The sequence below is a fragment of the Macaca thibetana genome, chromosome 9 (assembly GCF_024542745.1).
Source record: "Macaca thibetana thibetana isolate TM-01 chromosome 9, ASM2454274v1, whole genome shotgun sequence".
Taxonomy (NCBI): domain Eukaryota; kingdom Metazoa; phylum Chordata; class Mammalia; order Primates; family Cercopithecidae; genus Macaca; species Macaca thibetana.
In genome coordinates this window covers 97,849,913-97,873,612 of record NC_065586.1, presented here as the reverse complement: position 1 = coordinate 97,873,612, position 23,700 = coordinate 97,849,913, and the positions used below count along the sequence as shown (strand labels likewise).

The following is a 23,700-nucleotide window of genomic DNA, read 5'->3' as shown; positions in this document are numbered from 1 at the left end:
AAAATTAGATGGGTATGGTGGCACATGCCTGTAATCCCAGCTGATTGGGAGGCTAAGGCAGGAGAATCACTTGAACCCAGGAGGTGGAGGTTGTAGTGAGCCGAGATTGCGCAAGTGCAGCCTGGGCGACACAAAAATAAAAAAATACAGTAACAGGTTTAAACATTTTAGAAGTATCCCTAATGTATAGAAAGTCAAGAGACTATACCTCAAGGTTTGCTGGCCTTTGAACACAACTTACTATCAAAAGTCATCCTCTGTAGGCTGGGGGCGGTGGCTCACACCTTTGGGAGGCCGAGGCAGGCGGATCACGAGGTCAGAAGATCGAGACCATCCTGACCAACATGGTGAAACCCCGTCTCTACTAAAAATATAAAAATTAACTGGGTGTAGTGGCATGCACCTGTAATCCCAGCTACAGGAGCCTGAGGCAAGAGAATTGCTTGAACCCAGGAGGCAGAGGCTGCAGTCAGCCCAGATTGCGCCACTGCACTACAGCCTGGTGATAGCAAGACTCTGTCTCAGAGATCAAAAACAAAAACCATCCTCTGTAAAAGCCAATTCTCAGTATTCCTCAAACCTTGCTGTTTTTTGCTGGTTTTACAAATCTGACTCAATGAATAAATCTTTATTTTACAAAGAAGAGGTGATATTTCTGATAGGCCATTTTGTTACTCCCTCCTCAGACTGACTTGTGAGTTATATTTTTAGATTCTGCTACCATTTTTCTTGATGTGTTGCTTAACTAGATTATATTTTCAGGCATCCGTGTACAAGATTTGCAGAGAAATGTATGACGATGGAGTGGGTTTACCCTTTCAAAGTCAGCCTGATCTTATTGGAGACAAGTATGTGATGAGTATTTGGATTTGGGAATAGACTTTTTATAGCCAGGCTTATCAGATTGAGGGGAGGTGATGACTGGAAATACATTCATTTATTTTATATCCGACTTTGGCTTTAGTAAAATCTGAATGTGTGTGCATTTCCAGTTCCTTCTTACACTAAATGTAGCTTCCGTAAGTTCATTCAAGTACAGTGGGTCTTACATCACTGAAGTCTGAATTTTATATTAGCAACTTAAGTTTACTGTGGCCTCTTTCTTTCTGAGCAGGTTAGTAGGAGGGCTGCTTTCCCTCAGCCTGGATTACTGCTTTGTCCTAGAAGATGAAGATGGCATATGTGGTTACGCCTTGGGCACTGTAGATGTGACCCCCTTTATTAAAAAATGTAAAATTTCCTGGATACCCTTCATGCAGGAGAAGTATACCAAGCCAAATGGTGACAAAGAACTCTCTGAGGCTGAGGTAATACACAGGTTAAGAATTATACTATGGTAATGGTTTTTTTGTTTTGTTTTATTAAAGTACTTACTAAAATGGAAAAGTACGTAGATACGTCATAAAATCTTAGTGCTTCTGTAAGTTAATTTTCTTGCAGAAAGAATTCTTGGCCGGGCGCGGTGGCTCAAGCCTGTAATCCCAGCACTTTGGGAGGCCGAGACGGGCGGATCACGAGGTCAGGAGATCGAGACCATCCTGGCTAACCTGGTGAAACCCCGTCTCTACTAAAAAATACAAAAAACTAGCCGGGCGAGGTGGCGGGCGCCTGTAGTCCCAGCTACTCGGGAGGCTGAGGCAGGAGAATGGCGTGAACCCGGGAGGCGGAGCTTGCAGTGAGCTGAGATCCGGCCACTGCACTCCAGCCTGGGCCACAGAGCGAGACTCTGTCTCAAGAAAAAAAGAAAAAGAATTCTTATGGCTTATTCTTATCATGACATTTTTCACTGTTTCCCCAATATTGGGACAATTTTTTATTTGGGAGTACTGTTGTAATATTTCCTCAGGTGAAAACACAGTAAAGACAACACTTTTTTCCTCTTTGTTTTAAAGATACTATGGTCTTGGCCAGGCACGGTGACTCGTGCCTGTAATCCCAGCACTTTGGGAGGCCAAGGCGGGTGTATCACCTGAAGTCAGGAGTTCAAGACCAGCCTGGCCAACGTGGTGAAACTCCGTCTCTACTAAAAATACAAAAAATATTAGCTGGGCATGGTGGCGGACGCCTGTAATCCCAGCTACTCAGGAGGCTGAGGCAGGAGAATTGCTTGAACCCAGGAGGCAGAGGTTCCACTGCACTCCAGCCTGGGCGGCAGAGCGAAACTCCATTTCAAAAAAACAAAAGATACTATGGTCGTTTTGTTGAGTACTCAAGACAATTTAATTTAAATCTGTTTGGTTGGTTGTCAGAAGGTTAATAACTTGCCTTCTGAGTAATGCATTCTACATTGTGATTTAAAAATAAGAGTGAGCTTCTCTTGAGAGTCTACTTTGTGATAGGAGCACTTCTTAGTCTGTCCTGTCCCAACTTAAATACATTTTTCATCTCCAAAAAAGTTGTGTGCCCCATGTTGGCCAGTATATTATATGATTATTTTGGTTTATACATCAGTATATGTTGTTGTTGTTTTGAGACAGTGTCTCACCTTGTCATCCAGGAATGCAATAGCACAAACATGGCTCACTGCAGCCTTGACCTCCCAGTCTCAAGTTATCCTCTTCCATCAGCCCTGCAAGTAGCTGGGACTACAGGTGCAAGCCACCAAGCATCAGCCAATTTTTTTGGTAGAGATGGGGTTTCACCATGTTGCCCAGGCTGATCTCAAACTCCTGAGCTCAAGCATTCTGCCTGCCTCAGCCTGCTAAAGTGCTAGGATTACAAGTGTGAGCCACTGTGCCTGGCCAGTGCATGCATTTTTTAGATAGTTCCTTCTTGAGGATAGTTTTTTTTTTTTTTTTTTTTTTTTTTTTTGAGACGGAGTCTCACGCTGTTGCCCAGGCTGGAGTGCAGTGGCGCGATCTCGGCTCACTGCAAGCTCCGCCTCCCGGGTTCCCGCCATTCTCCTGCCTCAGCCTCCTGAGTAGCTGGGACTACAGGCGCCCGCCACCGCGCCCGGCTAATTTTTTTTTTTTTTTTTGTATTTTTAGTAGAGACGGGGTTTCACTGTGGTCTCGATCTCCTGACCTTGTGATCCGCCCGCCTCGGCCTCCCAAAGTGCTGGGATTACAGGCTTGAGCCACCGCGCCCGGCCTGAGGATAGTTTTTATGCACAGTAAATAAGATATTTGGACGCCTACTTGTGATACTTTTTTCTTCCATGTTCTTTCTCTTCTCCTTTTCTAAAATTCTCTACCCCTCTCCACCATACCAAAGTATTCATAGTCCTATTTTTTTTTTTTTTTGAGACGGAGTCTTGCTCTTGTTGCCCAGGCTGGAGCGCAGTGAACCAATCTTGGCTCACCGCAACCTCCACCTCCCGGGTTCAAGCAATTCTCCTGCCTCACGCCCGGATAATTTTATATTTTCAATAGAGACACGGTTTCTCCATGTTGGTCAGGCTGGTCTTGAACTCCCGACCTCAGGTGATCTGCCCTCCTCAGCCTCCCAAAGTGCTGGGATTATAGGCGTGAGCTGCTGCGCCGGGCCTCATTTTATTTATAGTTTATTTCTATATTTTACCTTCTGCCCTTAGTCACATGGCTGTGTAACAAAAGGCTGGTTTGGTGTTTCCTCGCTTACTTGAGATTACATTGACACTATGCTGGTGATTGAAATGCTGATGTATTGGTGTTCCACATCTGACACTTTTCAGCATACGAACTTTTTAAAATTTGTGGTAAAATATAAATAACATAAAATTTACACATTTTTATGTAAGGAATACGTTAACTTAAAATATTTTATGTATTTTAAATGATTTTAGATTTACAGAAAAGTTGCCGAGTTAAAACAGAGTTTCTATATACTCCTTATCCATTTTCTGTATTTGTGAACTCTAAGTAACCATCATGGGTACATTATTATTAATCAGACACCAAACTTTATTCACCAGTTTTTCTGCTAATGTCCTTTTCCTGTTCTAGGATCCAATACCACATAGCATTTAGACACTTTTTTTTTTTTTTTTTGAGACAGAGTCTCTCACCTGGGCTGGAGTGCAATGGTGTGATCTCAGTTCACTGCAACCTCTGCCTCCCAGTAGCTGGAATTACCACTAGGCCCAGCCAATTTTTGTATTTTCACTAGAGATGGGGTTTCACGATGTTGGCTAGGCTGGTCTCGAACTCCTGACGTGATTCTCCTGCCTTGGCCTCCCAAAGTTCTGGGATTACAGGCTTGAGTGAGCCACCACGCCTGGCCAAACAAACCCTTTTTCCTGCCCAGGCTGGAGTGCAGTGGTGGATCTCAGCCTACTGCAACCTGTGTCTCTGGGGTTCAAGCAGTTCTCCTTCCTCAGCTTCCCGAGTTGCTGGGACTACAAGCGCACGCCGCCATGCCTGGCTAATTTTTTGTGTTTTTAGTAGATACAGGGTTTTATTTTGTTGCCCAGGCTGGTCACAAACTCCTGAGCTCAGGCAATCCGCCTGCCTCAGCCTCCCAAAGTGCTAGGATTACAGGCATGAACCACCAGTCCCGGCCCAAACTTTTTTTTTTTTTTTTTTTTTTTTTTTTTTTTTTTTTGAGAGGGCGTCTCACTCTGTAGCCCAGGCTGGAGTGCAGTGGTGCAATCTCGGCTCATTGCAAGCTGCACCTCCCGGGTTCACGCCATTCTCCTGCCTCAGCCTCCCGAGTAGCTGGGACTACAGGCACCCGCCAACACGCCCGGCTTATGTTTTGTATTTTTTTTTTTTAGTAGAGACGGGGTTTCACTGTGTTAGCCAGCATGGGCTCGATCTCCGGCTCAAACTTTTTAAAAATGAAAACGGTGGCCAGGCACAGTGGCACACACCTGTAATTCTAGCACTTCAGGAGGCCGAGCTAGAAGGATCACTTGAGCCCGGGAATTGGAGACCAGCCCTGACAATATAAATAGGGAAAGAGAGAGTGCGCGCTTGTGCACACGAGAGAGAATGCCTCCCTGTCTCCAGCCTGGGCAACAAGAAGATCCTGTCTCAAAAAAAGAAAGTGAAAACACTTCAGCTAGAATTACAGGATAATCCTGTGTGAGATAACTTACATAGTGATTGGAAGAGTTATTAAATATTGCTTTCTTGTTGCTGAGTTCTGTAGTTGAGTTAGATTCTAATGCGTAACTATTGTGAAAGTCAAGAGATTCTAATTTTTCCAGAAAATAATGTTGAGTTTCCATGAAGAACAGGAAGTATTGCCAGAAACTTTCCTTGCTAATTTCCCTTCTCTGATAAAGATGGACATTCACAAAAAAGTAACTGACCCAAGTGTGGCCAAAAGCATGATGGCTTGCCTCCTGTCTTCACTGAAGGCTAATGGTGAGTACATATTTGTGGAGTTGGTGGTATTTGGGCAAGATAGGGAAAGAACTATATATTTTTGGATATAAAAGGAAAGAAGTGAATTGTAAATTTATACTGCTTTTCCCACCTTTTATGATTTGGTTTCTGAATTAATAAGTGGTGAAGAATTGCATGTGTGTTAATAATTGTGAAATGTTGGCCGGGCGCAGTGGCTCACGCCTGTAAACCCCAGCACTTTGGGAGGCCGAGGCGGGTGGATCACAAGGTCAGGAGATCGAGACCATCTTGGTTAACACAGTGAAACCCCGTCTCTACTAAAAATACAAAAAATTAGCCGGGTGTGGTAGCGGGTGCCTGTGGTCCCAGCTACTCGGGAGACTGAGGCAGGAGAATGATGTGAACCCAGGAGGCGGAGCTTGCAGTGAGCCGAGATCACGCCACTGCACTCCAGCCTGGGCAGAGCAGACTCCATCTCAAAAATAAAAAACAAAAATAATAATTGAGAAATGCTGGTTGGGCTTGGTGGCTCATGCTTGTAATCCTAGCAATTCTGGAGGCCGAAGTGGGAGGATCACTTGAGTCCAGGAGTTTGAGACTAGCCTGGGCAACGTAGCTGAGACCCCATCTCTGCCTGATTGAAAAAAAAAATTGAGCTGGGCACGGTGGCTCACGCCTGTATTCCCAGCACTTTGGGAGGCCGAGGTGGGCAGATCACAAGGTCAAGAGATTGAGACTAGCCTGGCCAACATGGTGAAACCCTGTCTCTACTAAGAGTGGTAGCAGGCACCTGTAATCCCAGCTATTTGGGAGGCTGAGGCAGGAGAATTGCTTGAACCCGGGAGGCTGAGGTTGCAGTGAGCCAAGATGGCGCCACTGCACTCCAACAGAGCAAGACTCTGTCTTGGAAAGAAAAAAAAAAAAAGAGCCGGGTGCAGTGGCCACTCATTATTTAATTTTTTGAATATGAATTTTTTTAATTGTATGAAATGCAGGTGCTGGCATTGACAAGCCCTGTTTATATTAACTATATCAAAGATGATAGTTTTATATCCATAATTATACTAATTAAGTGACTTATTTATGTTTTGAATATTTGTTTTATTTCTAGGCTCCCGGGGAGCTTTCTGTGAAGTGAGACCAGATGATAAAAGAATTCTGGAATTTTACAGCAAGTTAGGCTGTTTTGAAATTGCAAAAATGGAAGGATTTCCAAAGGATGTGGTTATACTTGGTCGGAGCCTGTGACATTTGTAGGCACTGTGAACTGTCCAAAAGTCTCTTAACTGCACCTTGTGGGTGGCAGTTGAGGTCTTCATACAGTTCAGCCTCTGGAGTGGCAACAGATCAGTCAATTGGATTCGAAACAAAGAAGACTATGTAAAACTCACCCATCACACTTTCAGACTACTCACTGGTTGGAAGAATATAGTATTGCAGCAAATCCTGTATGAAAGAGATGTGGGCTTCCTTTTTGAGTCTTGTGTTAGGTGCTGAGACCTTTTACATGGGCTTATACAGGGAGAGAGTCTTCAATAAATGTAGTCAGCACTATTTTCTGCATCCAGTGTGGTTGCATTTCTCACCTGAGGGTAATCAAAATAACATCTGTCATCTTCCTTGGTTTATTGAGTGAAATGTCTCAGTCTTTGGGGACATGGCAGAGATGAAAAAGATTTAGTGGGTTTCAGAAGTGTCAGGGTGGAGTGATTCCAAGTGGGATGGTTGTGGCATTAGTTTAAGCTGAATAAATAATTTCAATTTGGGGCAGTTATTCTGCTTTTTGTAAAGCCGTGGCCAATTGTCTCCTGTAATGACTTGGTTCAGGCATGTTACTTTGTAGGGACAAATGTGCATTTGTTTGTGGCAAAAGCCTACAATTGACAAACTTGTAAATTTCTTTGTATATAAACTAGCTGTAACCTGACTATCCTTTGTGTTTACTGTTTCTGTAAATTTTTTTCCTCTAAAAATGAAAGGGTGTTGGTTCAGAATGGCACTTTGAATAATGTAAACCAGTGAAAAGTGGATTTTCTTTTGTCTTTGGGTTTGGGGTTGTTTTTGTTCTTTTTGAAGTTTTATTTTTAAAGTGCCTCCCGCCTAGGCCATGACCATTTGGGGTACGAGAGCCTAATTTTGTAGGACTTAATCTGTTGCAAGGTGCAGTTACTTCTGGAAATTAACCTCAATATTAGGTCAGCATGTGAAATGTTGGATTTGACATTTGTCAGGTAGGGTTCGGGAACTGATTGGTCCCATTTGCCCTCAGGTCAGTTGTTTTTTAATCTCAAGACCTGTTACTACTGATTTTTATTAAATCAGAGTCTTTAATTCTTGCATGTTTGTATCTAATTTCTGAAAGAAAGAATGAGCACACTTTAACCAGTTATTTACAGTTACCTTTTTCCTTTAACCAGATTGTGAAAGCTTCATGTATTTTCATTTAGATTCGGTGTTTCTAAGGGTTCTGAGCATGAAGCTGGCAGATAATCTCTGCAGGACTCATTTTTTCATCATGGCTGGCTGATTTCTCCATGGATTCATAACAGTATTTTGTTATCTTGCTTCTCTGCAGTTTTGCATCAGCTGTTTAACTTCGAGCTGAGTGAGGGGAGAGGGGTAAAGAGAAAGAAACTTCAGTTTCTTTCATAGAACTCCACCAGTGTGGGCTTTGACAGCTCTAAAGCATTGTACCTAGTGGTACCTAGTGACTTTCAACCAAGGCCTTTGAGTATGCACTAAGTAGGTGAGAAGAAAGGAGAGAAGGTTTTAAGGTTAGAAACCTTTTAACTGATAGAAGGATATGGTATGTTGTAAAGCTGGAACCAAGTTTGCATTTTTGAGGGCTTGAGATGAAGGGAAGACCCCTACTAGATAGTAAGACAGCTGAATTTTCCTCAGTTTTCTCGTATTTAACAGTAGTGGACAATTCTAGCATTTTGTCTGGAGGATTTCAGAGTTAACCTCATGGAATCAGGATGTTTTAGTAAGTTTACTTTTGGTTTTATCTTGGCTTTTAGTAATCATGTTGGCTGGTCTGGTCACAGGTAACTGTGAAACAGATGTCCTGGTCTTTGCTTTCATCACTCTAGGATCATGAAGTGCTATGCTATTTCCTGGTTATGAATATTAAGGTTGGAATGACATTTTTATTGATTGTTTAGATCAGAGCTCAGTTCCTGTAGAAAACGAACTGTAAAAGACCATGCAAGAGGCAAAATAAAACTTGAAGTGAATGCTTGTCGTGTTGTATTGTGTGAATCTATTTCCTGTCTGCGCCCTACCTTCTCTCCTCTTTCATGCCTCACCTACAAGCAGCATGCCTCCTCTCCACAGCTGTTCCAAGTTAGAGATTGGATCTTGAAGGCAGCCCTCCTACCTCCCATCACTTCCAGATTTTCCTTAGGGCAAGAGCTAAGAAAAGTAGACTGGTTCTTAGCCAAGCCACCCCACCCTCTTGCCACAGTTACAACCTGGGTGTGAAATAGGGCCTCTTGTTTGAGTTTTTGCTATCTATTGGGAAAAAGCACACAGTTGGCCTGATTCTTAAAAGGCGAAAGATGGCGCGAGTAGCGTAAACTGACAATCCAGGGCGCAAAGATAACTTCTGGCTGATTTGGAATTAAAAGCTCAAAAAGCGTGGGTCGGCCAGGAACAGAACACACATGAACTAACTAATTCTCTGCTAGCAGCTAAGGCTCAGTGAAGGCATAACAAGTTGCGGGGTCATTGGAGCAGGAAGAGTATCTAGGAGAGGCTTAGCCGAGAGGACACACGTGTTAGGATGGAAATTCCTGAACTGAAAGTCTTTAGGCTCCTCGGCTCTCTTGAGGCAAAGACAATCTGAGTGCATTTCCTTTGCTTGTGGCGGAAAAGCACTGCCCTGAACCCCACCTTTGCTGGGAGGAGGAGTAAGAAGAGTTAACTTTTATATCTATACCTCCTTTAACGAAAGCTTACCCTGGGTTGGAAGAGTGGGAGACACTCCTCCGACACAGAGCGAGGAGCTTGGGGAAGTGGACACCCTCGTAGTCGTGGAAATGAGCAAGGATGTTAACATAAATCCCAAATCCGTTCTTCTGTGATGTTTACTTCCTTTCTCTTCGGTCTTGATACAATACGAGCAGAAGCTGCGGGCTCCGGGTAGGGCTGCGGGGTCTCGGTGCCTTTTCTCTTTCGGGACTGAGCGTCTCCTTTAATGGGCGGGGCCGGAACTGGCCGAGGGTCCCCGGCTTTGTGCGTGTCGGGGGCGGAGTTTGGAGAAGGCCTTTGCAGCATGGCCGCCGGCACTGCAGCTGCCTTGGCGTTTTTGAGTCAGGAGAGCCGAACGCGGGCCGGGGGTGTCGGGGGCCTGCGGGTCCCAGCCCCAGTCACTATGGACAGTTTTTTCTTCGGTATTGGGGAAGGGAGAGGCTGAGGGTGGTACTGGGGCGGTAAGAGGTAGGGATGAGAGGCGGAATGCGGAGGGTTTCACGGCGTGGGTGTGGGCGGAGGGCTGCTTTGCTGTTCCTGGAGGAGAGGGGGCCTCGCACGCACAGCCGAAGGGGGCGGCGAGATCCCTGCCCCAGATGTGTTGGGCGGGGCCCACGGCCGAGCGCCCCAGGTGTTCTGAGAGAAGAGAAGGAGGTGGACGTGTAAATGGCTCGTCCGCCCAAGGTTACACGTGACCGCGGGTTGGTGACATCCCCCACCCCCAGCCCCGTACACACGCTCAGGCATACTCACTGTTATTTCTCCCAGGCTGTGAGCTCTCCGGCCACACCCGCTCCTTCACCTTTAAGGTAGAGGAAGAGGATGATGCGGAGCACGTGCTGGCACTAACCATGGTGAGGGGCGGGGGAGTGGGGTTTCAATAAATAAGCCCAGGCAAGCAATATATGTCTCTACCCAACCCCCGGACCCCCTTTACTTGGAGACACCTCCTCAGCCTAACCCCCCGGCATGGGCGGCTCCCCTGACCAGGTGAACCGGGACCTCTGAAGCTGGGCAGGTGCTAGGGTAGATGCCTTTACTTGTGGTGTCAGCCCTCGCTTGAGGAGACCCTGAGACCCTGTGTACCCTTCCCAGCTCTGCCTCACCGAGGGAGCCAAAGACGAGTGTAATGTGGTAGAAGTTGTGGCCCGGAACCATGACCATCAGGAGATCGCAGTCCCTGTGGCCAACCTCAAACTGTCCTGCCAACCCATGGTGAGTTCCCCAGCTCTACCCTCGTGGTGGTGGTGGTGAGGGGGTTGAGGACGTCAGTACTCATTACAGTGTGGGGTGGGCTAGGAGTGGGCCAGGCCTTCATCCTTGTCTTCCTCCCAGCTCAGTCTGGACGACTTCCAGCTCCAACCACCTGTAACCTTCCGCCTGAAGTCTGGCTCTGGCCCTGTGCGGATCACTGGGCGGCACCAGATTGGTGAGAGGAGGAAAGGGCCCTCTCCTTTGCTTCCAGTAGACTCTCCCATCAGGCTTCCCCCACTCCGCACTCCGCACTCCTGCCCCATCCCACCTTCATCTCCCAGTGCAGTCCTGTACAGGTCTGCGTGCCCTTCACGCTGTGCCCTGTGCATGACATGCCCTCTCCTTTCCGTCTACTCAAGCCTACCTCCTCCATGGAACATGGCCCAGCTTCTCCAGCTCCAGTGATGAAGTCTCCTTTGGCTCTTTGTGACCCAGTTCAGGGTCTGAGGTTCTTCCCACTTAGCCCATAAGCACTGGGAGGTCAGGGTCCCTGCAAGCCTAGAACCACAGGGCATGAAGAAATGGATGCGGTGTGAAAGTGTCTGGTCTTAACATCCCATCCTTCTACTGCTTGTGTGTCCACCAGTTACGATGAGCAATGATGTTTCTGAGGAGGAGAGCGAGGAAGAAGAAGACAGTGACGAGGAAGAAGCTGAGCTGTGCCCCATCCTTCCTGCCAAAAAGCAGGGGGGCAGGCCCTAGCCCTCCTTGGTGAGTTGCGGGGAGAAGTGCCCAGCACACTCTGGGAAGGGGCGGGAGAAGCAGTTGAGGGCCTAGGTGCTGATTCCTTGTTTCCTCTTTTCAGGTCAGCTCCATGCGCCATGCACCGCCATGAACCCTGTTCCCCGAGAAGTTTCAAGAATTGTAAATGTTTCTTCTTCCTTGAAGAGGAGAGCTTGGGTGGGGTTTGGGTGGGAGGGACTTGGGTCTTTGGTGCTAGGAGAGGGCCTGTGCTCCACACAGCCCTGGTTTTCTGATCTTGCACCATTCTTGGGGCCTCTCTTCCCACCTGTCTGTGAGGATTAGAAGTTAGTGCCGGAAACTCAGAACTACAGATTTTTAATAGTTTTTACATTTTTGGATAAAGGTTGAAATAAAGTGGTGTGGGATTTTTGCAGCTCCTGTGTGGCTTCTTCCTGTGCTAGGTGATGTTTCCCTAGGGACCGCCAGGTGGCACTGTGGCAGCACCCAGGGTGGTCCTGGGCCTGGGGGAGGGTGGAGAACTCTGGGATCTTCTACCCTCACGACCCTGGGCTAGGACCAGGGGCCTGGGCCCCAGTTGCCTTGCTGGAAGAGGACCTCCCAACACTCAGCCTGTTTTCAGTCTCTGCAGGTGGGGGAGGGCCATCGCAGGAGGTTATCAGCATCCAAACAAGGGGTCTGGGCCTCTGTCAGCACTCAGGCTGATGGGCAGGGGGCAGATAAGCGGGCTTGGGCAGCCTGAGGAATGTGCGTCCCTAGCCCCATGAGGGGCTCCGGCCCAGAGAGGGCCTGTGAGGGCAGGGTGGGACCAGGCTTCGCTCCTCCTTTGAGCCTCGCAGGCCCTCTCTTGAGCAGGGCTGGGACCTTACAGAAACCTGACTCCGGGGGCCAGATGGAGGGGACTAGCCAGATTGGGTGACAGGGAAACCAGAATCCGGGTGGCCTGGCATATGGGGGCAGAAAAGGGCCCCTGGGAATTGGCCTCCTGGACTAAGGGGTTCTTGTCCCCCACACCCCGTGGGGTCTGGGGGTCTCTGGTGCCTGGAATCAGGTAGTTTTGGCACTTGGCTGTCTTTGTGCCAGGAAGAAGGGACACACCTGATTTGAGGATGAGTGTGTGTGACCAGCTCTGGGGTCAGCAGTTCAGCAGCTGTGTGTGTGGGGGGGGAGGATTGTCAATGCCCACAAACAAACAAACAAACAAACAAAACATTGCCTCCCGAGACAGCCTGGGGCCACAAAGGCTGAGGATAGACAGAGAACAGGGCCTGATGGGGGTCAGGCCAACTCCTACCCCCAGCCTCTGGGCAAGGGGGAGGGGCTCCGGGATATCATGGGCTGGTGGTTCTGGGGCAGGTGAGGTCAGCTTTGAAGACCTTGCGTCCTCAGTACCTACCCGCACGCTCTTCAGCGCATCCCTAGTGAAGGAGATTCTCCCTGAGCCCGTGGTGAGGAACTAGGGGTCCAATTTCCAACCTCCCTCTTCCTCAAGTTGAGGACAAAGGGAGATGACGCCCGTCTGTGTTGCGGTGATCTGGGTCGCAGGCGCCTTTCTCCGCTCCAGGACGACTCTTTTAAAAATGCTTCCCTGGGGAACCCAGCGGAGGGGCGGCCTGGCTGGAAACCATGGGTCTCGCTGCGGAGCGCGGTCGGCAGGCAGAGGGAAGGCCGGGCTGGCGCCCTCTGGCGGGCGAGGTAGAAGCCGTTCGTGGTCGTACCGCTCCCCTGGCCTCTAGAGGCTCCGGGCGGGCGCCCTGGGGCCGGGGCCTCCGAGTCCCGCCAGTGCTCTGGGCGGCCGAATCTTGGGCAGAAGCCGGGGGAATGCCATTGAGGCTTGCTTGCATGCGTGCATACGTTCATTCATTCATTCAAACGACTCGAGTTGGAGCGGGGAAGTCGGGCTGCGGCCCTCACTCCTCTTTCCCTTCCTTCCTCCTTTTGGCCCCAGCCTCCAAAGGCCTCGGCACGTGCGTGGCAGGAGGAGCGGGAGACTGGCTGAGTGCCTCGCAGAGTCCTCTCTCCGGGGAGGCCTCCCTAGCTGACCCATCTACACCCTGCGCGGCGCCGCCCCAATATTTATCCCACCCACCCCCCGCGATGGCACTGATCGCTCCGTGCATTCTTCCCGGTTTTCCGGGTCGGTCTCCCGGTGGGAGCGGACCAGCGCCGAGCACGCTCCTGCCCGCAGTGGGGGCCCAATCCACATCAGCCTCTCGGCCCAGGAGTATCTTGGCCGGTTGGGGCGCCCTGCGGACACAGCTGGGCATGGTTTATTCCTCTCTCCACGCCCCTGCCTCTCCTCGAGCCCTCTTCTCTGCCCTTCAGCGCACAGTAGGAGCGCTGCCGGCTCACTGTGACCTCACAGCCCTGGGGGATGAAGGCATACGCCGGGGTTTGCCGACTGCTGGAGGAAGGGCAGGCTCCTACTTGGGGGCCGAGGGAGACGACTCCCAGACAGCGGCCGAAGTGCTTAACGTAGTCTCGGCGATTTGCATTTGAACGGTCGGCGGTGAGTCGGCGGCGCTTTGAACGCCCGGCGCAGGAAGCGCGCGTCGGAGCAAGCTGCGGTCTCCGGCGGGTGTGGATTGGAGGGGCCAGGGGCTGGGCTGGGATCGAGGGGTGCGTTTGGAAATAGGCTGAAGGAGTGTGTCTGGGTGCCGGCGAGGGCGTGTCTGCGGAGACGGGCCGTGTGTTGCCGAGGAGTGTGTGTTTGTGTTTGCAGGTGAGGGAGTTTGTGTCTGTGCGTGTGTGTGTTTGTGTTTGCGGAGTGTGGGGGCGGCCGGGAAAGGTGGCTGGGCTGTCACTCAGCGATCAGGTTGACAGGCGCTCCCTCATCTGGGCCAGGGAGCTCTGATTGCAGATTCGAGGAAACAAAATAGCAATTGTAATTACCCGGCTTTGATAAGATAAAGGAGGGAGGGAGCTGGCCGGGAGGCGGGTGAGCCAGCGAGGGAGGGAGCGGCCTGCGGGGGCCCGGCGGGATATTTGCATCTGTCAGTCATGGGGCGTGCCGGGGCAGAGCCAGGTGCTTGCTCATGGGGTGCCTCCATCTGCTTCTCTCCCCCAGAGAAAGGGACTTTTGGGGAGATGAGAATTTCAACGAACTAGGTGAGGGTCCACTTCTCAGGAGGGTCCCCAAATCCAAATGTAAAGGAATCCTGGTCCAGTACAGACTCCCTGGCAGAGGCTGGGACAGGACTGAAACTTGACCTCAGACCCTTCAGATCCCAGGATGCCCATCTTCTTTCTCTGGGGCAGAGGAAGAAGGGTGGCTGAAGACCATTGAGGGTCAGCCCAGGGCCTCAGAATCTTCTGGGGGTTCCACAGCGGGAGCTGAATGCTGGTCTCAGCCAGGGGCTCTGCCCCTACCCCCGTTCCAGGGAGGGGCAGGTACCCAGAGTTACTCTGGCTGTGACCCCAGGACCATGCAAACACTGTTGGATGGGTGGATCACCCTCACCCCTGCCTGGGGCCTACTCCCTGCTCTGCTCATCTCACTGAAGTTCAGAGAGTCCATGGTGGGAGAAAGCCCGTTTCTTACAGGAAGTGCCTGTCCCCTGTCCCCATCTCTCCATTCAATCATTTGTTCATCAATATACACAACTAAACAGCCTGAGGGCCTACTATGTACAGGGATGAGGGTAAGACCACAAGCAAACAGACATCACCCTTGCCCACTTGAAGCAGTGCAGAGAGGGAAAGAGACCCGCTCAACAAATTGTGGCTCAGGCCTTAACACAGAGCACAGGGGAGGCAAGGGCTGGCCTGGGCTGTGGCCACTTGTGTCCACCTGACTTGTCTCCGCCTGATGGGCCCACCTCCCCATGGGCTTTAGAGGAGACAGTGCCTGCCAAGCCTGTAGCAGATACAAGCGCTCACTTACCGGTGGTGTTGCTGGTGATCATCTGTTGGGAGGGGGTGAAGGCAGGTCTTCCTGGGGAAGTTGCAAATAGGCTGAAGTCTGAAGACTCAGCCACTTTCCCCATCATTCATTCTTTCATTCAATGAACTTTTAACTGCAGAACAGCTCTGCCCAGCTTTGTGCCTTGAACTGTGATTTCTGAGCTCTTAAGACATGGTCCTTGCCACAAGGTCTGTGTGGGCAAGAGCCCAGTGAACAGACTCCTGGAGGAAGATGGCAGGTGTGCTCTGGAAGTCTACTTCTCTGAGGAGAGATAAAATCTTGGAACATACCCTCTGTTTTCCCGTCTCTCCATTGCTCAGTGTTTGCATTTATGGCTGGTAGTTGGAAAGATGGGGCACAGGGGAAGGTGGGACACAGAGGAGGGAGGGAGGCAGGGCCTGGCTGTGAGGCTGGACTAGGGCTGCTGCTAATTTTGGCCTAATGGCTTCCTGGGACCACACGAAACCCTCCAGCCCTACCCCCAGGGGAATGCAGGGTCAGTGGGGAAGGGAAGTTGTGGGCGAAGGCAGCAGCCTGGTAGGGCATCACCTGCTCCTCACAGGGCACCTGTCCCAGGTCATCTCTGCCCACCCAGGCTGCTCCCACAGAAGCAGCGTGGGGGCTCAGGGTTTCCCAAAATCTCAGTGGGGAAGCCACAAGGTGAGGGGCTAGGAAAGGCTTAGACAAGTGCCTACCTTCTCCCATGCCCCAGGCCCAGCTGACCAGCCCCTGCCTAGAATGCAGTAGGTGTGTAAATATCTGTGAAATGAAAAACAAATGGGGCTTTGAGGGGGAAAGGGCTGGGTGGCCTGGATGGAAGTCCCTTCCCCCAGGAAAAGCTACTGAGAACAGTTATTTTTGCCCCTGCTGCCTGCTGGGGTAGGGGGACAGTGGGTCCTGCCAGGGACCTCCGGACTCTCTCTTCCACACAGGTGGTTCGGGGTGCTCCTCAAGCTTCAGGCTAGTGTGTGTGTGTGGCGAGGGGCACAGGGGAAGCGGTGACGGTGATAATGCGGGGGAGGGGGAGGCATTTCTGGTTCCCAGGGCCTCCTTGGGAGACTGAACGAGACTGGAGAGACCAAAAGGACGGGGCACGCGGCAGAAACAGGGGAGTGGGGTCCGGGTGGCACCGGCACGCACTGCGCTAGGGCCGGGTGCGCAGCCATTCGCCGCACGGTTAGCGGCCGCTCCCAGGGGGCAGTCCTGGCGGGACACACAGTAGGTGGCTCGGAGACTGCTATGTAGCCGGCGGCAGGAGCTGCTGGGCCCCGAGGTGGAGACCCAGCCCCACCGGACTGGGGCGCGCCGGGAGGTCAGGGAATCCCTGGCCCGGGGTCTCCTGGCCCGCAGAGCCCGCAGCCCCAGGCGCCCCCATCCCCGCGCGCCCGGGCCCGGAGAGCGCGCGAGGGCACAGGCTGCGGATAGGGGGAGGCGCCCAGACCGGCCGCCCCCGCCCCTACCGCGGGTCCCCAGACCCCTCCCCTAGCCTAGACCCCCAATCCCGGACCCGTCGGCCGCCCCGCCCCGGCCGCCCCGCCCCCGCCCCGGGCTGCATCCAGGCCCCAGTTCCCAGCCGGGGGCTGCGGGCTCCCGCCGCCCGCCCCGCGCTCCCCCCTCGCGCCCGGTGCGGCGCCCCCCGCCCCCACCCCTCCCACCTCCCCACCCACCCCGCCAGCCCGTGACCCTCCCGCCCGCTCCGGCACCGGAGCAGCCAGCGGCCACCGGCTCCGGCAGCGGCGCACAGCGACTCGGTGCGGCTTGGCGAGCACGACATTCCACGGGACCCGCGGAGCCGCGTCGTGGTCGCCGCCGGCCTCCCGCACCCGCACCCTCTCCGCCCGCGCCCTGCTCCGTGCGTCCCCCCGCGGCCGCCCACGGGACGGCGTGACCCGCCGGGCTTTTGGTGCCCCGGGGCCGCGCGCCATGGGCAGCCCCCGCTCCGCGCTGAGCTGCCTGTGAGTACCGCGCCGCCCTGCCCCGCCGCCCGCCCGCCGCGCCCCTCGCCTCACCCGCGCCTCTCTCTCCCGCCCGCTTTTGTCTCCCACAGGCTGTTGCACTTGCTGGTCCTCTGCCTCCAAGCCCAGGTGAGGAGGGATGCGCGGAGGAGGGGGCCGGGCGGGCCGGCTGGAGACCCGGGTGGGCAGCGCCGGTCGGGGGCACTGGGACTGACTCTGCGGCCGGCGCCGGAGGGCTGAGGGCACTTTAGAAACCCAGCCCCGAGCCAGCCTGAGGAGGAAGCTGAGGCACAGAGAGGTAGCACCCCGCCAGAGGTCACACAGCGAGTGAGTTGCCAGGATAGAAGCGAAGGTCTCGGAGCCCAGCACTGTCCCCCATGTATCCTCGCCGGCTGGGGACACAGGGAACACTCAGCCGCCGAGGAAGGGGGCAGCCGGGGCCAGGAGATGGATGTTCGATGCCAGGGGAAGCCGGGTGACTACAGCAGAGATCCTCTCCACGCCCCTCGGGGGAGGCTTGTGGCCGGTTTGGCCCAACGATCGGGTGCCCAGGTCCCCTGCACTCTCAACATTTGCTCCGTAAATTTGTCTTTATAAATGTCAGGGGTCGGGGAGCGCTGTCTCCCTACTTAAAAGCGCCCTGCTCCTCTAGGAAGGCCCGGGCGGGGGCCCTGCGCTGGGCAGGGAGCTCGCTTCCCTGTTCCGGGCTGGCCGGGAGCCCCAGGGTGTCTCCCAACAGGTGGGTCCAGCTTTTCCCTGGGGCTTGTTTATCCTGGGCTGGGTCTGCCCGATTTGCCTGGGTGGGGGATGGTGGCCTGGGCTGGCATGTTGGGGGAAACCCCAGCACCTGCTGGTGGCTTCGGGCAGTGAGGGGGACGCAGGGTGATGGGGCCACTCGGGCCCCTGGGCGGAGTAGCATTATAATGGCGTATTGTGTATTTTTCAATTTCCTAAAGGTAACTGTTCAGTCCTCACCTAATTTTACACAGCATGTGAGGGAGCAGAGCCTGGTGACGGATCAGCTCAGCCGCCGCCTCATCCGGACCTACCAGCTCTACAGCCGCACCAGCGGGAAGCACGTGCAGGTCCTGGCCAACAAGCGCATCAACGCCATGGCAGAGGACGGCGACCCCTTCGGTAAGGCGCGCTGAAGGTAGCTTGTGGGATGAGCGGCGCCTGCACCGCCAGTCCCAACTGCACTGACAGGGGGCCTGCAGGGTCCCCAGCTCAGAAGGGAAGGAGTTAAGGCAGAAAGGTGTCTTGAGGGTCAGCTGGGGAAGAGAGGGCTAGGGAAGGGACCTCGGGGAATACTTGGCCACAGGTGCCCCCTTCCCTGCCCAGCAAATGAATGAATCTAGGAATCTCCCTTTACACGCCCCCACCTCATACACCCCTCCCCAGCTGCAGGTGGAGGCAGGGGGTTCAGAGGGAGGGGGCCTAGGTTTAAGGGAAGCGCTTGAAAGAGGATATGTCGCCAGGGCCCACAAAAGGAGAGTGGGAAAGAGAAGGGAGAGAAATCCCCTCAACTCTCCCAGTTGGAAAAGGGGTTTGCTGGGAACCTTTAAATACTTTGATCAGAAGGGTCAATTACAGGTGGAAACTGGGCTTGGAAGGGGCTCTCCCTGCTTCACTCCCCGGGGAACCCAGGCGGCTGGGGCAGGGCTCCCGGCTCCCTGTGGGGTGGCCAGTACGGAGAGCTACTGCCGGCAGAGAAGCTGAGGACTGATTGATTTCTAAAACATTCAATATTCCTGCCTTGAAACGGGGCCAATTTCCAGAGTCCTGTACCAAGAGAAAAGCAAACCCTCTGGGCGGCTGGTGTTGTTTTTAGAGAGCGATTATTGTGAGTTTAAAAACCTTTAAATAATGACCACGTTAAACAAGCATGAAAGGAGAGGGGAAGACTCTATTAAAATGTAATAAAAAGGTGAGGCATTTTAAGAGCTAAGAAGAAAAATGAAGAATGATATAAAACAGAAAAAGAACGAGCTTTTTTTCAGATGTGGAGTTTGAAAGGAGTTGCAAGTCTGTAAATGTTAAAAAAGAGGTTCAAGATTGTTCTCTCTGAATCTCTGGAGAGACCCCCGCGTCTGGCAGAGCGATTAAAACTCTTCTTACTTTCACCTTTTTTAACATTTCCTGAATACTTTCTCCTCTTCTTGAGCCAGTTTGGGGGATCGAGTATGTCTCGCTGCATTTTTTCTGCATCGACGTAGCTGACTTCCCTTCAAAGCTGGAGGAGGAGACATAATTTTCCTGGGATAAATCTGTCACTGGGGTGGAAGAATAGGTTTGAAAATGTTAAGCTTTCCAAAAGCCCGGTCGGTGGAGCTGCCGTAAACTGCAGCCCCAGCTCTCCAGATCCGAGCAGATTCAACCGACCTGGGAGAGAGGGGGCTCTCTGGGGTGGGGGTGGGGGCAGCCTGCCTGGTGGCCGAGCCCCCCTGCTGGGCTGGCAGAGCAGGCCTACCGTCCCTTTGTCCCTCCAAATTGGCTGCTTGCTGCCCTTCTCAGCTTCTAAGGAGAGGAGACGAAGGCCTGGCTCTTCCAGAGTTTGCTCTATCAGAGCAAATGGCCCAGCATCCTTGGATTTTGGGGAGAAAGCAGAAGCCAAGCTGATGTGGGGGAATTCATCTTCAGACATCAGAGGAAGTCTGATGCCCACTTCTCTCCTTGGCCATCTAAGAGGTTTCCCACCTTCCCTAGTCCCTGCCCCACAGCAGGATAGGAGCTGGGGGCCTAAGAACAGAGGCTCAGGGTATTCAGCCAGGACTGGAGGAGTCTGGGGAGAATAGCAGAGAGGTCTCAATGGCTTCTTTATCGGCCCCAGGAAGATGCAGAGGCACCTACTTCATCCCTGCCTGCTGCATCTGGCCAGAGTCCGCAGAGTGGCATCCTCTCACTCATCTAGTCAGCATCCTTCCTGGCCCTTAAAAACAGCTGCCTCTTGCTGTGGAAGGCAGAGCAGGAAAGGGATGAGCAGACTGGCTAGGTCCAGGAGGAGGTGGGCGGGCAGGGAGGTGACAGCTGCATTTCCCTGCTGACTTGGGGCCAAACTGGGGGCTTGGCCACTGGGTCCCAGCACTGCACCTGTGTAAAGAGGGGAACGTTACAGGCTGAGCAGTGATGACTGACTTGCTGACCTCAGTGCCCCCAACCCCTGCCATGGGTTTCAGGGACAGAGGAGGTGCCATGTGTCAATGCAGGCTAAGTCCAACAATTGGCTTTCTCAAGGAGTAGAGAGGCTGGGCTCTGTGGCAGGGAGGGCAGGAGAGCCAGCACCTTCTGTCCCTTCCCAAACAGTGAAGTCAACCTCACTACTTCCTTGGGGACAGCCTATGAGAGAGGACTGCATAGACAGGTGAACGGGACAGGCTTCCGTGGCAACTTGGCTGTCTAAGGGGAGGGTAGTGGGGAAGGAGGCATAGAATTCAGCCCTGCCTCCTGGCCTCCAGACTAAGAGGCCAGCGGGCATGATTCTCCCTCCTCCTCACCCACAGAAGATATTTGGTCACTGGGCTGAGAAGCCCAGCTGTGATGAGGCTGAAAGAGAAAAGGCGATTGAGTTGATTTCTAGACACTGGGGGTGGGGGCCCTGGTGACTGGGAAACCACAGGGAAGAGGCAGGATCCTCATGGCAGGTGTCTGAGGTTCTGGGAAAGCAGCCTGCTCTGGGCTATGTGTTTAGGGAGAGCTGTCCCCATCCCTAGCACCTTCTCAGCAGAGCAGAGCCTGGTGATGTTGGGGGTGGCGAAAGTTGTGAGTAAGAACCCAAAGTGGCAGAAACAGGAGACAATGCTTTTATCTTTGGCCTCGGGACTGGAGGTCACCACTGCACCCAAATGTTTGTAATGACCTGTGAGGCACGTGCACATGATATTCGGAGTTGGAAGGATCCTCGGAGATCTTTTGATTAGCCATGGAACTCTGATTCAATTAAATTTTACTTAGAGCCTCAATCTAAGAGATTTAAAAAGAGGGTGGAAGGAATGGCACTTCAGCCTTTTCAATTTGATGTTCCCAAGACCTCTCTTGAGAACCCAGTTTGAAAACCATAATCCCGTCCACTGCCCTCTTTAAACCCAGGGCTGGGGCCTGAGGTCCAGAAAAGCACCTTGCCCTTTCTCTGGGTTATATAGCATGTTAGCAGCTGGGCTGGAGCTGGAGTCCATGTTTTGGGTTCCTGGTCTTTGGAGCAGTTGCTGCTGGGCTGTGACAAGTGTGTGGGCCAGCTGGGGTCAGGGATCTGCCAATAACCATCCTCCTACCTTCTCTGACAGCAAAGCTCATCGTGGAGACGGACACTTTTGGAAGCAGAGTTCGCGTCCGAGGAGCGGAGACGGGCCTCTACATCTGCATGAACAAGAAGGGGAAGCTGATCGCCAAGGTGAGGCTCCAGCAGGCAGGCGGGGTCCGCAGGACCTGGGGAGTGGCTTGGGCTGGCTGGACTCCTCCAGGACGGTCCTGTGCTCTGATCCTAACAAGGTAGGCAGAGGGCCACAGGGCCGTCTTGGGGTTACCTCATGATTGGGTGCAGGGGTGAGGGAGAAGGAAGCTGTTTGAGAGATGAAAACTATAAAAGGCAAAGGAGGAAGAATGAAGGCTAGGGAAGGGGCTGGGGGGGGGTTGGTAAATTCCATATATCTTTTTAACAAATCGCCAAATTGCTTTGCTATTATGTCCAATTACATGGTACCAGCATTTGGAATGTTCAGTAAGCCGCAGGCCCAGCCCCTCGGCCGAGCTCTGCAATGGTTCCATTAGTCACGGCTCCTCTCCAGCCTCAAGCTCCCCGCTTCCTAGGCTTCTGGGGCTGGGGTCTCAGTGTCTCCTCCCAGGCCTCCCCTCCCCCATAGGGTGGCTGCCCTGGGGCCAGGGAGCCGAAGTCCTGAGGGGGTGAGAGGGGCAGGTGGGGAGATGGGTGGCCAGACTGGCGGGCAGGAGGCCAGAGCAGGCAGGCTCTGGGCCCCTCTCTCTGCCTCTCTGCATTGGGGCCCAGCCCCTCCGTAGACAGCCATGTGTCACTGCTGCCTGGGAGGACAGGAAGTTGCCGGGTGGGCTGCGGGTTGTGAGGGATTAGAGAGCGGGTGCCCAGGCAGGGGGTGGGGCTGCAGCTCCTGCCCACCTCGCCATCTGCTGGGGTGCCCACCTGCTGTCTGGGGCCGCTCACCCTCTGCCTCTGCTGGGGGGGCTCTGTAACATGGTGTCTGGCCCCCCTACCTGCAGAGCAACGGCAAAGGCAAGGACTGCGTCTTCACAGAGATTGTGCTGGAGAATAACTACACAGCGCTGCAGAATGCCAAGTACGAGGGATGGTACATGGCCTTCACTCGCAAGGGCCGGCCCCGCAAGGGCTCCAAGACGCGGCAGCACCAGCGCGAGGTCCACTTCATGAAGCGGCTGCCCCGGGGCCACCACACCACCGAGCAGAGCCTGCGCTTCGAGTTCCTCAACTACCCGCCCTTCACGCGCAGCCTGCGCGGCAGCCAGAGGACTTGGGCCCCTGAGCCCCGATAGGTGCTACCTGGCCCTCCCCACAACGCCAGACCACAGACAGGCTCATCCTGTAGGGCGCCCAAAACTCAAGCAAGATGACCTCTGCGCTGCTGCAGGCTGGGGAGGTGCTGGGGGAGCCCTGGGTTCCGGTTGTTGATACTGTTTGCTGTTGGGTTTTTGCTGTTTTTTTTTTTTTTTTTTTTTTTTTTTTAACAAAAGAGAGGCTCTATTTTTGTATTCCACTTGGCTGTGGTGTCTGTCTTCTTAACTCTCAGAAAGCCCCATTAGTGGCCTAGACTGGGATTCCGGCTGGGGGTCTGCAGGGGTGGGGGGCTTTCTCTGGTCTGTGCTGCTGAGGCCCCAGTACCTGCAGGGCCCGCTGGCCGGGCAGCCAGGAACTCCACTGCACCCCCAGGTGGGGCAGGGAGGAAAGGACTGTGACACAGGCCAGTCCTCTTAGAAGTGGGTATCAGACTGGTGGCTATTAAATGATTGAAATATTTATTTAACTTGCATATTAAAAATATGTGCTGGAGAGTGAGTCCTGCCCAGGTCAGCCCCTTCCCCTAACCTTGCCCCAGCTGGTGGGCAGCTGGGAGACGCAAATGACCAGGCACCAGCTCTGACCGCAGCCTCCCTCCAGCCTAAGGACCCCTGCCTGTCAACCATCCCCATCACTGTCACTTGAGGGGTTTTCCTGAAAGGACAGAAGCAGAGAGAGGGGCAAGAAGAGGCTCTTAGCTAGTCCTTGGAGCTCTCAGATGTGTACCTCCTTGCACTTCACAGGGGCCATTGCTAACACTTCCCCAGGCCACCTCAGGATGGATGTGCTAGGACCAGAGCTGTAATCATAGATTTAATCATCTTAAAAAACGCCTCTCTGAGTGCCTAGGTCCATGTGGGAGACCGATTGGAGATTCTAGAACTTGTTCTTTCTGAGACTCAGGCTGCAGAAAATAAAAGAGAAGAGCAACTGCCAGGGTCCAAGGTGGGGGCACATTGGAGGGGGACCACCAAGACTGGTGTTGACAATTGTCATGTGGGACAAGTGTTAACTTTGGGTGATCTGGTGAGATAGCTGTGGGCAGAAAGCACTGAGCTCCAGTGCTGCAAGGAGCCTGGGGAACTGTCTTCCAGGAAGAGGCTT

At 53.1% G+C, this 23,700-nt stretch overlaps 3 protein-coding genes across 7 annotated transcripts in view; all 3 read left to right on the top strand.

Annotated features, from left to right (window-relative positions):
• OGA (O-GlcNAcase) overlaps nucleotides 1-8,511 on the top strand; it is a 45,918-nt gene extending 37,407 nt beyond the window's left edge. Inside the window, exons 14-17 of the mRNA XM_050804109.1 lie at nucleotides 763-848; nucleotides 1,115-1,307; nucleotides 5,129-5,288; nucleotides 6,382-8,511. Of these exons, the coding sequence (XP_050660066.1) occupies nucleotides 763-848; nucleotides 1,115-1,307; nucleotides 5,129-5,288; nucleotides 6,382-6,518 (576 nt within the window). The 3' untranslated portion in view covers nucleotides 6,519-8,511. The remainder of the gene's footprint in view (nucleotides 1-762; nucleotides 849-1,114; nucleotides 1,308-5,128; nucleotides 5,289-6,381) is intronic.
• NPM3 (nucleophosmin/nucleoplasmin 3) overlaps nucleotides 1-11,613 on the top strand; it is a 66,044-nt gene extending 54,431 nt beyond the window's left edge. Inside the window, exons 2-7 of one of the 2 annotated variants that reach the window (XM_050804203.1) lie at nucleotides 9,542-9,664; nucleotides 10,011-10,096; nucleotides 10,338-10,457; nucleotides 10,578-10,671; nucleotides 11,083-11,207; nucleotides 11,302-11,613. In XM_050804203.1, coding sequence (XP_050660160.1) covers nucleotides 9,547-9,664; nucleotides 10,011-10,096; nucleotides 10,338-10,457; nucleotides 10,578-10,671; nucleotides 11,083-11,198 — 534 coding nt within the window. In that variant the 5' untranslated portion in view covers nucleotides 9,542-9,546 and the 3' untranslated portion in view covers nucleotides 11,199-11,207; nucleotides 11,302-11,613. Of the gene's footprint in view, nucleotides 1-9,489; nucleotides 9,665-10,010; nucleotides 10,097-10,337; nucleotides 10,458-10,577; nucleotides 10,672-11,082; nucleotides 11,208-11,301 lie in introns of those variants that run through there. The other variant, XM_050804201.1, reaches the window with a different exon arrangement.
• A 5,198-nt stretch (nucleotides 11,614-16,811) lies between these two features.
• On the top strand, nucleotides 16,812-22,795 carry FGF8 (fibroblast growth factor 8). 4 transcript variants are annotated; one of them, XM_050804086.1, is made up of 6 exons: nucleotides 16,812-17,057; nucleotides 17,150-17,186; nucleotides 17,710-17,796; nucleotides 18,014-18,194; nucleotides 21,338-21,444; nucleotides 22,284-22,795. In XM_050804086.1, the coding sequence occupies exons 1-6, from the start codon at nucleotides 17,026-17,028 to the stop codon at nucleotides 22,572-22,574; spliced, it is 735 nt and encodes a 244-aa protein (XP_050660043.1). In that variant the 5' UTR covers nucleotides 16,812-17,025; the 3' UTR covers nucleotides 22,575-22,795. The 4 variants fall into 4 exon arrangements, with proteins under 4 accessions (XP_050660043.1, XP_050660044.1, XP_050660046.1 ...); XM_050804087.1 differs by having other exon boundaries at nucleotides 18,047-18,194; nucleotides 22,284-22,773; XM_050804089.1 differs by lacking the exon at nucleotides 17,710-17,796 and having other exon boundaries at nucleotides 18,047-18,194.
• The last annotated feature ends 905 nt before the right edge of the window (nucleotides 22,796-23,700 follow it).

Coding starts and splice junctions, on each gene's coding strand:
- FGF8 (XM_050804086.1), top strand. CDS start 17,026: ATGGGCAGCCCCCGCTCCGCGCTGAGCTGCCT. Junction 17,187..17,709: donor TCCTCTGCCTCCAAGCCCAG/GTGAGGAGGGAT, acceptor CTGCTCCTCTAG/GAAGGCCCGGGCGGGGGCCC. Junction 21,445..22,283: donor AGGGGAAGCTGATCGCCAAG/GTGAGGCTCCAG, acceptor CCCTACCTGCAG/AGCAACGGCAAAGGCAAGGA.